This window comes from Lacerta agilis, chromosome 1, assembly GCF_009819535.1.
Source record: "Lacerta agilis isolate rLacAgi1 chromosome 1, rLacAgi1.pri, whole genome shotgun sequence".
NCBI lineage: Eukaryota > Metazoa > Chordata > Lepidosauria > Squamata > Lacertidae > Lacerta > Lacerta agilis.
This window is the reverse complement of record NC_046312.1, coordinates 80,943,093-80,959,921: the sequence shown is the minus strand read 5'-3', so window position 1 is coordinate 80,959,921 and position 16,829 is coordinate 80,943,093. Positions and strand designations below refer to the sequence as shown.

Here is a 16,829-nt window from a genome sequence, read left to right as displayed (position 1 = left end):
TATTCACTCTAAAGTTTCCCTAGGAGGAAGAAAATGAAATTGTGAAACAAGTATATATTTTTAATCCTAATGTACATTTCCTAGCACTTAATGCAAATCTCTTCTAACATGCACATTTTTCTATGAAGTTTTGACTAATATGTCAATTTTTTGTAGTGTCTAGTGAGGAAATGTTACCTTGGGAATGTCCTATGGAGTTAGAGTTACATGAGGACCACACCTGTCACAGTTTGAATGTCGCAGTCCTGACATTCTTTACTCCCTGTATACACGAAGAGTGTCTGCATGTTAGTATGTCATAGTGATTCAGTCTCCTGTTGGCTGAAACCATGAATGAAATGTTTAATGGTAATTGGAACAACGAATGCTCCTGGCTGGAATAGTCTGTCTCCAGTGACATCTATTTTTACTAAATATATTTAAAGGGAAAATACTGGAACTTTCTCTGTCAGTGTTTTTAACAACTGGAAGACTGCACTGGATATCAAAATAGGATTTTCCAAGTACTGCCCTTCAACTAAAGCACTTGCAACTGGAAGGGGTTAATTAGCTAACCTATATATATTCACCTGAATGTATTGTTAGTCCAGTGACTGTATTAAGTATAAAAGAACTTCTTAAGCTTTTCTGTAAGAAACTGCTCTGTAAAGCTGTGAACTTTGATCTGCATTGTACTTCTCTCTGGCAAGCTTTGCCTTACTAAGTGTCTGGAGATAACAGTAGACCTTCCACAGACAGTAGAGCTGTCCTTGCAGAGAGGAACTGTTGCCTAGGTCAAGAGATAGGATGGCCTTGCTGGAGTGCACATGAACCAACTCTGGCTAAATGTCATTTGCCTTATATGTACAACAGGAAATGTTCCTTATATGGACAAGAGGAAGTTTTCTGGGGTGGGAAGAGAGCCAGAGAACTGTCTATAAGAACTGTCTGAAATTTGACTAGTTTTGTACTTGCTTGGCTATCTAAACACCGAAGTACCTCTGCATGCAGAATAATAAATCTTTCTCTCTCTGAAGCCAGAAGCCTCAGGTGTTTTCTGCTTCCATGTTTTCTCACTGGGCGCAACAATGGGAACCCGTAGGGGCAAATAAGGCTCCACAACCAGCCTCTGCTTTAAACTGAAACACATACAAGATTTATTCCTCAAAGTCTGTGTTTAAGGTGGGAATTTTAGTCCACCAGAATAACAATGGCAAGGACCTCTTTTCACACCAAAAGCAGACATTTCTAAATTTCTACATTACACAACAACACAATTTATTACCCAAGCACGGAGTTTAAAAACACAGGTGTTGGGAGCCAAAAAAGATACAACTGGGCTAGTTGAAGCCCCCTTTGTGAATCAATATACAGTAGCTCTATCCTCAATCCTGATTTTAGTTTAAAAAACACACCCATTTTTCTTAAACATACTCCCCCTTTCACCACTCCTTTCTTTCATTCCAGCATTTTTGTTACTCAGCCTCTGATGCAGCCTCCATGCCTCCCATCCACTTCTTCTTGAAATGACCCCTTTGGTCTCCACTTGAAATGAAAATAAATAATAAGCACCTCCTCCATTGCAGACTCTCCAGCCTCCAGTCCTGTCTCTCAGCACTCCAGGCTCCACAGGGCATCCAGGAGATGCTCTAGGTTTCAAAGGCAGCAGTCCTAGGCTCCTACTACCCCAGTTCTTCAATGCACTCTCCTTGATTTACAGCCCTGCATCTCATGCCAGGTGTGCATGAACACTCAAAAACCCCTCTTCCTTCTCTAGAGACCTGCCCAGTTGTTTTCCTTCACCTGCTCTCACCCTGGAGACTGAGGTAACGGGGAGGGAAAGCTGTAACCCCCCCTTGGAGATTCTATGAAATATTTTGAAGAAATGGGAGTTAATTGGGAGAGGAGAGGCTCCTTAGAGAGTCTCTGCAACTTTGGAACTGGCTCCAGCTGGGATGGAACTTCCAAGCTCCCTCTTCAACTTTCTTAGTAATCTCTGAGCAGGATGGTAACAAGATGAGATTGTAATATTGCTCTATGCTGTCAGTGGCAAAGAAACAAAATCCTGTGCATTGACTGTGCTCTAATTTAGAGGCTTTCAATATGTGTCTCATATACAGAAGCCTGATTATTTGTGTTACAAGACAGGGCCTTTTCTAATGTGGCACCTAGGTTGTAGCATAATCTCTCCAGAGAGAAACACCAGATTCCCACCTTTTAAACTTCAGATTAGCAACCAATCCATTTTATTCTACTGTGTGTCTGGGTTTTTACAGACTAAATTGGTTTTTACAGTTTAACGCAATCATCATATAAAAGAAAAAAGAATAAAAGGAATCTAAATCTCCTCCACCCTGTGACTTCCCTCAACTTTGCCTTCTGGTTCTTTAAATATTTGCTACTTCTGCTTAATTTATTTTTCCTTATTTTGTAGTCTTTTAAATAAATGCTCTTATATTCTTAACTTGTCTATACCATATTGTATTTCCAATTGTATCTTACACTTACTTAATTTCCAAATTGTTGTTTCTTTACCTTGACTCTTGTTTTTTTTAACTGTAAGTGTTTAGTCAAACCTTGCTAGTGAGTCCATTTCTTTACAATGTTTGTGTAAGTACAATGTGAACGGTTCCCAATCTTTTTTAAAGTCTCTATTGTCATTGACTCTAAGTCTTCCTGTAAGTTTCACCATTTCTGCATATTCCATGAGTTTAACTTGCCACTCTTCTTTCGTTGATATCTTGTCATCTTTCCATTTTGGGGCTTTCCATTTTGGAGAATCCTAGCTGCTGTTGTGGCATACATTAATAATTTCTTTTGTTCTTTTTGCAGTTCCTGTCCTGTAATACCTAGCAAAAAGGCTTCTGGCTGTTTAATAAAAGATATTTTCAACATCTTCTTCAACTCATTACAAATCATTTCCCAATAGTTTTTGATTACATTACATTTACACCACCTATGGTAAAACGTACCTTCTTTCTCTTTACACTTCCAGCACTTATTAGAACTTGTTCTATACATTTTGGCAAGTTTAACAGGGGTCATACACCATCAATACATCATTTTCATATAATTATCTTTCAGAGTTATACAGTCAGCAAATTTTAAATTCACTTTCCATCGTTTTTCAAATTCTTCCATTTGTATGTTGTTGTTGTTCAGTCGTTCAGTCGTGTCCAACTCTTTGTGACCCCATGGACCAGAGCACGCCAGGCACGCCTATCCTTCACTGCCTCTCGCAGTTTGGCCAAACTCATGTTAGTAGCTTCGAGAACACTGTCCAACCATCTCATCCTCTGTCGTCCCCTTCTCCTTGTGCCCTCCATCTTTCCCAACATCAGGGTCTTTTCTAGGGAGTCTTCTCTTCTCATGAGGTGGCCAAAGTACTGGAGCCTCAACTTCAGGATCTGTCCTTCTAGTGAGCACTCAGGGCTGATTTCTTTGAGAATGGATAGGTTTGATCTTCTTGCAGTCCATGGGACTCTCAAGAGTCTCCTCCAGCACCATAATTCAAAAGCATCAATTCTTCGGTGATCAGCCTTCTTTATGGTCCAGCTCTCACTTCCGTACATTACTACTGGGAAAACCATAGCTTTAACTATACAGACCTTTGTCGGCAAGGTGATGTCTTTGCTTTTTAAGATGCTGTCTAGGTTTGTCATTGCTTTTCTCCCAAGAAGCAGGCGTCTTCTAATTTCGTGACTGCTGTCACCATCTGCAGTGATCATGGAACCCAAGAAAGTGAAATCTCTCACTGCCTCCATTTCTTCCCCTTCTATTTGCCAGGAGGGGATGGGACCAGTGGCCATGATCTTAGTTTTTTTGATGTTGAGCTTCAGACCATATTTTGCGCTCTCTTCTTTCACCCTCATTAAAAGGTTCTTTAATTCTTCCTCACTTTCTGCCATCAAGGTAGTATCATCAGCATATCTGAGGTTGTTGATATTTTTTCCGGCAATCTTAATTCCGGTTTGGGATTCATCCAGTCCAGCCTTTCACATGATGAATTCTGCATATAAGTTAAATAAGCAGGGAGACAATATACAGCCTTGTCGTACTCCTTTCCCAATTTTGAACCAATCAGTTGTTCCATATCCAGTTCTAACTGTAGCTTCTTGTCCCACATAGAGATTTCTCAGGAGACGGATGAGGTGATCCGGCACTCCCATTTCTTTAAGAACTTGCCATAGTTTGCTGTGGTCGACACAGTCAAATGCTTTTGCATAGTCAATGAAGCAGAAGTAAATGTTTTTCTGGAACTCTCTAGCTTTCTCCACAATCCAGCGCATGTTTGCAATTTGGTCTCTGGTTCCTCTGCCCCTTCGAAATCCAGCTTGCACTTCTGGGAGTTCTCGGTCCACATACTGCTTAAGCCTGCCTTGTAGAATTTTAAGCATAACCTTGCTAGCGTGTGAAATGAGTGCAATTGTGCAGTAGTTGGAGCATTCTTTGGCACTGCCCTTCTTTGGGATTGGGATGTAGACTGATCTTCTCCAATCCTCTGGCCACTGCTGAGTTTTCCAAACTTGCTGGCATATTGAGTGTAGCACCTTAACAGCATCCTCTTTTAAGATTTTAAATAGTTCAACTGGAATATCATCACTTCCACTGGCCTTGTTGTTAGCAAGGCTTTCTAAGGCCCATTTGACTTCACTCTCCAGGATGTCTGGCTCAAGGTCAGCAACCACATTACCTGGGGTGTATGAGACCTCCATATCTTTCTGGTATAATTCCTCTGTGTATTCTTGCCACCTCTTCTTGATGTCTTCTGCGTCTGTTAAGTCCTTTCCACTTTTGTCCTTAATTGTGGTAATCTTTGTACGAAATGTTCCTTTCATATCTCCAATTTTCTTGAACAAATCTCTGGTTTTTCCCATTCTGTTGTTTTCCTCTATTTCTTTGCATTGCTCGTTTAGAAAGGCCCTCTTGTCTCTCCTTGCTATTCTTTGGAAATCTGCATTCAATTTCCTGTATCTTTCACGATCTCCCTCACATTTTGCTTGTCTTCTCTCCCCCCGCTATTTGTATATTATGCCCTAAATCTTGTGCGCATTTAATCATTACATATTTAACCTCTTCATCTTTGGTTTCCCATTCTAACAGTAAATTATACATATTTTTCCAGTATTTTAGAATTGTCATCTATAATTTCTCTTTGGAATCTGCACAAAATATAACTAAATCCTTTCTTTTTGTCTTCCTTAAATACTTCATTTAGTTGAAAATATTGCAACCAATCACTGAAATGTTCTCGAATCTCTTAAAAATCTTTCAATTTCAATTTCCCTTCCATTTCTGTTATGAGATCTATATATGTAAGCCATTTTTCTTTCCTATTTATTTATTTTATTGATGTTGCTTCTGTTGGAGACAACCACCACAGTCTTTTATTCTAAGAAATCTTTATATCTTTCCCAGACTTTGAGGAGTGATCTCCTAATTATGTGATTATAAAATCCTTTATGCACTTTCCCTTTCTCATACCACAAATACGCATGCCATCCAAATCTGTTATCATGTCCTTCAAGATCTAGAAAATCTGTGTTTTCTAATTTAATCCAGTCCCAGATCCAAAAAATACAAGCAGCTTCATAGTATAATTTGAGGTCTGGAAGGAAAAAACCTCCTCTGTCTTTGATGTTTGTAAGTAATTTTTATTTTATTCTCGTTTTTTCCCCTTTCCAGATAAATTTTGAAATATCTTTTTGCCATTTCTTGAAGCATGCTGTATTGCTTATAACCAGCACTGACGGAAATAAAAATAACATTTTTGGCAATACATTCATCTTAATTGCTGCAATTCTTCCTAACAATGATAAGTTCATTCTTCCCTATATTTCTAAATTACTTGTTATTCCATTCAATTTTTTCATAATTATCTTTAATAATATTAATATTTTTGGTTGTCAGCCAGATTCCTAAATATTTAACTTTTTATGTATCTCTATTTCTGTGTTCTGCTGTAGCTCTTTTTTAATCTTTTTTTCCTGATAGGTTTTTCACTAACAGCTTTGTCTTATTTTTATTCAACTTGAGCCTGCCACTTGCCCAAACTCCTATAATTTTTCTAAGACTTTTGGAAGAGAGTTCTTAGGATACTCAATTGTAATTACAAGTTCATCTGCATATGCCTTTAATTTATATGTTTTCTTCCCCACCGTGATTCCTCTGTTGGTTTCATCTGCCCTAATTTTTCTTGCCAGGACTTCTAGGATCAAAATAAATAATAAAGGTGATAATCTGTTGCCACCTGATTTACAATTAATTTGGCTTTTTGATCATAATATATTGCTTGAATCCCTTTATTAAAATTTTTCCAAAATTCATTTCTTCAAGGACTTTTTTCATAAATTCCCATGAAATATTATCAAATGCTTTTTCAGCATCTATAAACATCAACGCTGCCTGCTTTTCATTTCTTACTTCCAGGTATTCTACGGCATCTATAATATTTCTTATATTATCCTTCATTTGTCTCCCCGGAAGGAAACCTGCCTGGTCATGATGTATAAATTCCTTCAGTATTATTTTCATCCTATTAGCTAATATGTTAGCAAACAGTTTGTAATCATTTTTTAATAACAAAAAAAGGTCTATAATTTTTTTAATTGAGGTCAAATCTGTTTCTTGTTTTGGGATTAAAATTATATATGCCTCTCTCCAAGTCTCTGGGACCTTCCCTAACTTTAAGATTTCGTTCATTGTAGCTTGTAATGTTGCTAATAATTGTTAATCCCATTTTTTATAGTTCAGTTTTATTACAGCAAGCACCAGCAATACAAAACAAAACAACTCCAAACAAAAGATGAACAACATCATCACAGGAGGGCAAAATCCAAAGGGCCAGAGAGAAAATAGCACTAAATGAATTTATAGTATATTATTCAATAGAAGAGATTTACGTTTTCTAATAGCTAGGGTGCAGAATTTGGCCACAGCATAGGATACTGAGCTCAAAAAGTCTTCTAAAAGGAATTTACGTAAAGTTTCGGAGGAAATTCCAAATAGTATTGCAAGGGTATAAATTTTGATAAAAGGCGTAGTATAAGTTGAGGTTGCTCTTCACTATAAAATTCACAACATAGAAGTAAGTGGGTAACAGATTCCACTTTATTGGACATGCATGGACAAAGGCGCTCATAAATTGGTGTCCGCGGGAATTTGCCATGCAATACAGCTGTAGGCATTGCCTCAAATCAGGCTCTAGAGAAAGCCCATCTATATGATTCATAAGTAATATTGGATAAATAAGGGGCAGCTGCAAAGTTAGGTCAAGATTTTAGATTTTTGGGTCAGCAGGGGAACAGGGCAGAGAAGAAGCTCTTCACAGGAAGAAGCTCTCCTGCTTAGTTTTGAAAAGAATGTTGTTTGTATAGATGCAGAAATGGCATTGGGCAGGATCAACATAGTAAAGGGGGCTCCTCATAATGGATCTGGCCATGGCACCCCAAGCTTAGGAGTTGAATTCCTGGTTGGAATCCTCACCCCAAAAGGCCAGCAAGATCTTGCAAGCTTTGCTTGCACCACAAGGTCCAACATGTTGTGGGAATGCTCCAAAATTCAACACTTTTGGACATCAGTCCTACAAGAAATCTGCAAAATAACAAAACAGGTATTAGAAGCAACCCCAGAACTGATCCTATTAAATATCTTCCAAGACAACAATGCACACTCAGATGACAAAGAGCTCATAAGACACTTTCCACTGACAAGTATTTTGGCACTGTTGGGTTGGCTTGAATGTTCATGAGTTTGGGAATAGACTATGATACCCCTTTTTGAGGAGTGAGGTTATTACCCCTCTACTACTATCCCTACCAGGTCGCTCTACCATTACTACAGTGTCTTTTCTTCTAGCAAATCAAGATAATCAGGTGACAGCAAAAACTGCATTTTTTTTTAGCAGGGGCAATTAGAAAAAGCTCTTTTATTTGATTATTGATTTATACCTCCAGAACGTATTTTGTATAGTTAATTTTTTACCCCTGTCTTCAGTATATTGTATTTTATTTTATTGCTATGGCTAGTGGCTGATGCAAATAAAGAGTTTTCTGATTCTACCATACTCCTTTATCAATGAGCTTATTTTAAAACAAGGTAGAGAAAAATAACTAATGAGGATTGTTAGCATATTGTGTAAGCTGAATGAAAAGCCAATAAACTTGTTTCAAACTAATTAAGGATGAACAGTGAGAACAAGAACAAATTCCCACACAGCATGTCCTCAGTGATTATGCTGAGAGGTCCTACACAACATTTTAATGATTCAGGTCTCATTCATATGTTTCAGAGATTGGGTTTCTAGGTAGTACCAAACAAAGTATAAAATGAGAAGTTCTATCTATGCATCTCAATTTGGAAGGCTTTAGAAATGACACCTATCATCTTCACAGGTAAAGTTACTTGGGCTATGTTGACTAACCTGATAAAATCTCAGTTATACAGAATTTATTTTCATTTTCTGTTTGCAAAAGTTGTATGGCTGGCAGAATTTGCTACATGATGTCTCCTGCATGTTGCCTGTGGCTGTTAAGAGACCAACAGATAGAGCAGATCTCCATAAATGTGGACTGAAATTAATTAGCCAAGCAGTGCTTTCATGAGACTTTGCAGCCAAATTTTATACCTCTGCTCAGATAAGTTTCAAGTTTAAGAGACCCATCATATTACTTGGGCATTGAGGGAAGTGGATTAATGCAATATCTCTGCATTCTTTCTGTGAAAGGGAAGAGCTCGGCTGGTAGAGCATGAGATTCTTAATCTGAGGGTGGTGGGTTCAAGCTATATTGCAGGGGATTGGACTAGATGATCATTGTCGTCCCTTCCAACTCCAAAATTCTCTGGTTCTATGTATTTGCAGCTTAAATATTGCAGGCATGTTCCTTTTTTATTTGACACAGCAGCCTAACAAATGAATGCGAAAACACCCTTTCAGTAGGAAGAATAGCACAATTCTTCCCAGCCTTAAATTTCTGTTTACTGTTTATTCAAGTGGCAGAGATGATGACATTAAAAGTAAAAAGAATGAGGAAAAAGAAACATGAAATTATATGGAAGCTTAAAATTTGATGGATTGAGAAAGAACGGAAGGAGCTCTCCCTTTGCTGTAGTAGCGTGCTACAAGGGCTGATTAAGGATGTTCTGAAAGATCAACTTTTTGTGAACAAAACATATGGATGATGTGGAAAAACTTGTGACACTAGTCAGAATTAGACATTGGTGAATCTGTCAATTTCAGTTTCTCTTAGTGCATCTTTTTTCCAGTCACTAATTCTGTTTTCCCCATTTCCACAGCAGTTTGCAAAGTTTTATTTTAAAAAAAAATAACTGTGGGTATTTATGTTGGTATTTTGCCTAATCAAGAAAAAATTACAGAATCCAAACACTTCCATTTATCATTCTAAGCTGCTTGGGGAAAGTGGCTACTAGGTTTGCAGATATCATCCACTCCTGTCAAAACGTATAGCCATTTTTAAAAAATCCTAGTTAGTGAATGGGCAAAATGAATTAGGCTAAGACAGTGCAATTCAATGCCACACTTTTCTAATCATTCTGTCTGTGCAAACATTGCAGCTTGTCAAATGAAATGACCCCTGTCTCTTTGCTCTGTGTACTGGTTACTCAACCCCCTTGAGTCAATTTCTGGGGTGTTGGGGGAAGGAGAGGGTAGAAAATGTAAAAGTGTAAGTCTGTGTCTTCCTCTGACAAGGCTGGTTAGGTGAATCTTACCTTTAATTTCTAATCTCAAATTGCATCTTGGAGAAAATCAGGTGATTTTGCAGTAGGAAAGTGGAGAGCAGAGATAGGGTTCAACACCCGCTCCTGTCTTTCATTTGAAACTGCCCCCTACCCTGCTGCTTTGTTCCAATCTTTGGCACAACCTGCATTCTTAGGTCATAAGTCTGTCCTGTACTGCCTTGTGGTTGCATAAGGTTGAAACCTCAGCTCAGAGTTTGCAATATTATGCACATGTATTTGGGCATAATATTTACTGATGTCAGAGTAGCTTAATGCCTCAGTAAAACAAGATAACATGGGATTGAAAATTTCTCCCTTCCTTTAAAATATGGGAAAACTCTGTCCCTGCTATATATTTTATTAGTTATGATGAGAGGTCCTAAAATGTGAACAGGGAAAATAAGTAATGAGTGACAAACCTACACTTATGCTAGGTCAAAATATCCACAGAAAATAGCTATCAGTGCATAACATCTGAGGTAGCCAATATGAATGGTACATTGTGAATTATGAGTCAAATGACCATGGCTTCCATTGGTTTGGCTCAGAAATAAACTACACACACAAACACACCGCAAAAATGGGGGAAAGGAGACTGAACATTTATGTGCCAATCTGTTTTTTGCTCCCTGACCCTCATGTTATAAAAAGAACCCTCCTGGTCATTTGCCATTAGCAGACGGTGGAGAAGAATCTGAACATCCACAGAGAACCCTTAGGAGAAGAGCAAGTGAAGAATTCCTGGTTGCTCACCTCTTCTGTGAAGTAAGAATTTGAGTTCCTAAAGCTAATTTCTGGGGTGAACTGGCCAGGGTGGGAGGGCATTAAGCAGTTCCTTGTTATTCCTCTGCTTAAATATGTAGCCTCCAAAAACAGCCTTTGATTACCGGTAAATGAGAGAGGGAGGGAGAAGAGAATATCATTTTACATGTTGCTATGTGTTACACCTAGAGTAAAGGTTAAGCAGCTCTATGTCACCCTAGGCATAAGCATGTGTCCTCATGAAACTACTGCTATTTGGAAAAAATGTGAAAGATGATATGCTATTCTGTGTCATATCAAGTATGGAAGTAATTCTGTTTCATCATCGTTCTCAAATTCTTGTTTATAGATGAGAGCACACCTTACTTAAATGGAAGAGGTAAACTTCACAATTACTGAGTTTGTTTTACTGGGATTCATGGATAATAAGAATATGCACTTTCTTCTCTAGGAAGCTGATGTACATGTCATGACAGAACATTCAGAAGAACCCACGACTTAATACCCCTAAACTGCACACAGTGGGAGAAGGGGATGGAACATCCTGTCTAACAAGCTGATGTACTTGTCATGACAGAACATTCAGAAGAACCCAGCACTTAATTCCCCCCATTGTGCTTCAAGTCGTGGAAGGTGATATGGTTTCTGATCCCATCTGCAATTTTCATACAAGTCATCACTTGATTGTGCGTTAATTAGCCCAAATTCTGGTAAAGATAATCATAACTGGGGTAGATGAGAATTTGGTTTGGGTTTTAATGAGAAACCACCCAGTTTGCACTTTTCAAACCAATATGATAGCCCAAATCTTTCAACCAAGTCTACACTTCTCTGAATTTTGTGATGCAGTTCTCCCACCAATAATATGTACAAAAATGCATATATCGGGGAAAGGGTGCACAAAAAATGAATACATTACTGGAAATAACACAGAGAACTGAATTAGCTGAAATCACTTGCCAATATGTGTATATTAATTGAAATGGCATGCAAAAATGTGTTTATTTAAATAAATTCACACTAAAATGCTGCCACATTTTCATGAGAATTTTTAATAAAACTACTTCTTTTTTATTTCCTTTTTGCTTTACCTCCTAGGGAAACTATGGGATAAATGATGGCGTACACAAATCAAACCATGGTGACTGAATTCATCTTCGTAGGCTTTATGGAATATCCAGAGCTGTGGGCCCTTCTCTTCCTGCTGTTCCTCTTAATCTATATTATCACAGTGTCAGGAAATCTTGGCATCATCATCCTAGCCACCCTTGATGCAAACCTGCACACTCCCATGTACTTTTTCCTCAGCAACCTGTCCTTGGTTGACGTTGGCTATTCCACCACTATCGCTCCCAGGTTGCTGATGACCTTTCTGGAGGGCAATAATGCTATTGCATTCACAGAGTGTACCGTGCAATTCTTCTTTTTCTGTCTGTTTGTCACAGTTGAAGCTTGCCTTCTAGCTGTTATGGCTTATGATCGCTTTGCTGCCATTTGCAACCCATTACTCTATTTTGTTGCCATGTCTAAAAAGCTCTGTCTGGTGTTAGTAACAGGTGCATATATTTGTGGATTTGTTAATTCAGCTGTTCAAGCTTCATTGATATTTAGCCTGTCCTTCTGCAGCTCAAATGTTATCAATCATTTCTTTTGTGACATCCCTCCCATCCTTAAACTTTCCTGTTCAAGCACAGAAGTGGCTAACACTGTACATTTCATCTTTTCGACTGCAATAGTCACGACCACTTTGTTGATTATCCTCATCTCCTATACCTACATAATTTTTGCCATCCTGCGGATTCGCTCTGCCCAGGGCAGACACAAAGCTTTTTCCACCTGTGCCTCCCACCTCACGTCTGTCACAATCTTCTATGGGACCATCATCTTTATGTATCTGAGGCCCAATTCCAGTGTCTCAATGGATGAAGATAAAATTGTTTCAGTGTTCTATACTCTTGTGATCCCGATGCTAAATCCATTGATTTACAGTCTGAGAAATAAAGATGTGAAAGATGCTTTCATAAGGATGAGAGGGAAGATTTCATTAAGATCTCATTAAATGAAATCAGTTATTGTTCAAGATGAGTTTGAGTTTCCAATAGATAATAACCTAGAAAGTGTATATTTGTTCTATTTCACTTTCTGTGTGCAATTGTCCTGCTGGGTTGCTCTTTTTTTTTTTTTACTATTCCACACAGTGGGTGGTTGGACATTGGGGAAGCCTTGATATTGGATAGAGTACGGTTACCAGATTTTTTTCAATGAATCTGGGGACACTTTTCAACTTCAATGGATTTTGTATGGGGACTGATGTGTAAATCCAGGGACTGTCCCCAGGAAACGGGGATGTCTGGTAACCTTAGAATAGAGGGCAGCTTGTAGCCTCTGCTTCCCTTCCTTTTTAAAGGGTATTTTGTTAAAGGGATCTGGGGGAGGGAGTGGACTATGACTGATGCCCAGACAGGGACCAGGGTCATATCACACCTCTAACAGGGACCCCCCCAGGGGGATCTGCTATTTGATGTAGGTCATAGGCCCGCTCCCCATGGTGGTCTACTATTAAATGCATTCCCAGCAGATGGGCTGGAGTGATTTAAACTGGCTTCACCCAATGTTTATGGTCTTTCCTCCTTTGGTCACTACTGTTGATACATGATCTGACTGTCTCCAGGCATTAGTTGGAATCTCCTTTCTTGTAACTTAAATCCATTGGTTTGGGTCCTAGCCCCTAGAGATGGCGAAAACAATCTGGCTTCATATTCCACGTGACAACTCTTTAGATATTTGAAGATGACTATCATATCACCTCTCAGTCTGCTCTTTTTCAGATTAAACATATCCAGCTCCCTTAACCATTCCTCATAAGGCTTGGTTTCCAGACCTCTTATCACCTTGGTAGAACCCCCAATTCATTTTGTAAGTTTTGAAACCACCACCACCACCACAACAACAACAACAATTTATTATTTATATCCCGCTCATTTGACTCGGTTTCCCCAGCCATTCTGGGCTGCTTCCAGCAAAGCATTAAAATGCAATAATTCAGCATATTAATTTTTTACTGATGATACAAATATTAATCTTTTACTGATGTGGGTGGAGAATTTCCTTTGCTGAAATTCTTCCCACCCTCCTTTCTTCCCAGTCTCAGTGGAGGATTTTGAATAATCTATTACATGCAGCTTGCATTTTTCAGCTTGGCACTCAAGCTGCAATATCATTCTGCTAGTGGTGTGCTGTGTGTTATACATTCCAAAGGATACACATCACTGACAGTCGAGTTTGTGCAAGAGTTTTTAACTGTTCAAAAACATGCACTACCTAGCCAGAGACCCCTGAGTAAGCTTAGCAGTAATGGGAATAAGTGGGGACAGTTCCTCTAGGGACAAGTAAATGACTGAAGAGGAGGAAGCTTAGAGTGGGAATAAAAAGACCATTCGCACAATGACGGGATGCAGGAAGTGGGTCACACAAGGAGCTGTGCTAAGACAGTTTTTTTTTAAATTTTTTTAATAAAATAACTGATGTTATCTGAGCAGGATGGTAACATGATGAGACTGTAATGTCATCCATGCTGTCAGTGGCAAAGAAACACAATTCTGTGTATTGACTGTGCTCAACTTCAGAGACTTTCAATATGTGTCTCATATCCAGAAGAATGATTCGTTGGGATGCAAGACAGGGCCTTCTAAATTTCAGATTAGCAGCCAATCCATTTTATTCTACTGTGTTTTAGTCTGGGTTGCCTAGTTTTTATACTAATTTTATTTGGTCCCTCTGTTGGTTTTAACTGATTACTAAAATTGAGTGCTAACCACAATTTTAGTAGTTTGAACTGTTTTCATTGTCTTTTAACAACTTTATATTTCTCTGCAAACCATTATGGCTTTGATTTATATTTCAAAAGTGAAGTATATTTTTTTTGAATAAATAAAAGAAGTATACATATTTCTAAATAATTAAAAGAAGGTAACAATGAGCAGGAAATAAAGCACTCCCTCCCAGCCCAAGCATTCCACCATTTATATCTGTGAGTATTGTGATGGTGACCTGTTGGCCAAACCAATCAAAACCCCTCTAAGTGCAGAAATTAACTACAAACACCAGGCAAAGCCTGAAACCCATAAGGGAACCCAACCCCTGCCCATGGAAAGTGGAGATGTGGCAGTGCCACCTACCCACTTTACCTGGCCACACCCTGAAGGCAAATAAGCAGGTTTTCCCTGCATCACTCCAGCCCAGGGTCCTAGAGCTCCAAGCAGATGAGGCAAGTTGGTCTCATAGGTGTTCCCCAGAGTCCCAAGATTCAGCTTCAGGGGCATCCCCTCACCCCAAGAGAGCCAGCGTGGTGTAGTGGTTAAGAGCAGTAGACTCGTAATCTGGTGAACCGGGTTCACGTCTCTGCTCCTCCACATGCAGCTGCTGGGTGACCTTGGGCTAGTCACACTTCTTTGAAGTCTATCAGCCCTACTCACCTCACAGAGTGTCTGTTGTGGGGGAGGAAGGGAAAGGAGAGAGTTAGCTGCTTTGAGACTCCTTCGGGTAGTGATAAAGTGGGATATCAAATCAAAACTCTTCTGCCTAAGGAGATCACCTAGGTTAAAGCTCCTTCCTACACCTAACCATCCAAAGTGACTGAATCAACATATTTACATGCCATGAGAGGGGATGGCAACCTACACACTCCAGAAGCGAGGCTTCAATACCTTCCAAATGCAATGCATCAGGAAGATTTGGGGCATGGCAAAGCAGGACAGAGTCTCAAACACAGATGTGGTCTTCCAATCCCACATTCCCATCACGTTCACCCTTCCAGAATCTCTCGGTGACATCTATGCTGGCTTGGTCATGACCACAGAATGGAAAATGACAGGACCCCCAAGGACATGCTGCAAAGGGAGCTGGCTTCTGGCACCAGGCCAATTGGCAGACCAACTCCGTGTTGTGAAATATGTCTCTAAACATGACGTGAATACTGGCAACATTAACCCTGTTGTGTGGGAACCCCTTGCAGGTGGCCATAGTGCCTGGAGACAGTCAGGTTGTGTATTCACAGCAGTGACGAGAGGAGGAAGGACCACTGGATGATGTGCAGAAAGAAGGAACGCCATGGTGGATCTTTAGCAGCAAAACCAGATGCAGCAAAACATGCCTTGCCTGTATCAGTCTCTACAGCCAAAGCAACTGCTGTAAATCTCCAGCATTTTGACTTCACCCACGAAGACACACTCATCCATTGTTTCCCAGGGCCGACAGATGACAGCCAACCAAGCTGTGGAATACTAATGCCACCTACTGACTACTCAGAGAGGAATAGGCAAAAAAGCTACCCACTAGGACAGTGGTGGCAAAACTATGGCACGCGTGCCAGAGTGGGCACATGTGCCATCACCCCAGCAGTGCCGTTTTAGGTTGTTGCAAAAGTGTACAGCTGCCCCCCCATGCCATTGTGGGGTGGAAATGCTCCCTAGAGCACTCTCCGGCTCCAGCAGTGTTGGGGGAAGTTGTGTTCCCACCATGCAGTTGGTTTCTGGCCGTGCCGCTACCCCCACGCCACTGTGGTTGTGAAACTGTTTGTGTAGGAAAATGAAAGTGATTGGTTGCTGTGTCAAGGTTTTTGTTGATTGCTCCCTTCCATCAAGCATTGAGACTATCGGTTGCTTCTGCTTCTTTCCGGTGTGTGACTGTTTTTCTGCAAAAACTCCTCTCCTCAAAAGCTTCAACAACTCAGCAACTCTGAGCAATCCTCCCCCAAAAAGCTCAACAACTCTGGGGGAGTGTTATACACAAAAATACGGTATATTCATTAGTTTATCCCATAAGTGCCATTTTGGCACTTTGCGCTATATTAATAATAATAATAATAATAATAATAATAATAATAATAATAATAATAATAAATTATTTATACCCCCGCCCATCTGGCTGGGTTTTCCCAGCCACTCTGGGCAGCTTCCAACACAATATTAAAATACTGTACAATGGTCTGTTAAACATTAAAAGCTTCCCTAAACAGTGCTGCCTTCAGATGTCTTCTAAAAGTCTGGATGTTTTTCTCTTTGACATCAGGTAGAAGGGCGTTCCACAAGGTGGGTGCCACCATCGAGAATGCCCTTTGCCTGGTTCACTATAACTTGGCTTCTCGCTGTGAGGGAACTGCCAGAAGGCCCTCGGCATTGGACCTCATTGGGTTTGGGGTTGTAGTTTGGGCACTCGACCTCTAAAAGTTTCACCATCACTGCACAAGGACAATTACACACACACACACACACACACCCGAAACAAATACACATTTTCTTTCTTGGTTAATATGTATCGGAAACTGAAACTCATTTTGAAAAGGAAATGTA

The 16,829-nt window shown here is 39.7% G+C and overlaps 1 protein-coding gene across 1 annotated transcript; it reads left to right on the top strand.

Annotated features, from left to right (window-relative positions):
* The first annotated feature begins 11,596 nt into the window (after window positions 1–11,596).
* On the top strand, window positions 11,597–14,833 carry LOC117044166 (olfactory receptor 1019-like). The gene is made up of 2 exons (XM_033144696.1): window positions 11,597–12,495; window positions 14,581–14,833. The coding sequence occupies exons 1-2, from the start codon at window positions 11,597–11,599 to the stop codon at window positions 14,831–14,833; spliced, it is 1,152 nt and encodes a 383-aa protein (XP_033000587.1).
* The last annotated feature ends 1,996 nt before the right edge of the window (window positions 14,834–16,829 follow it).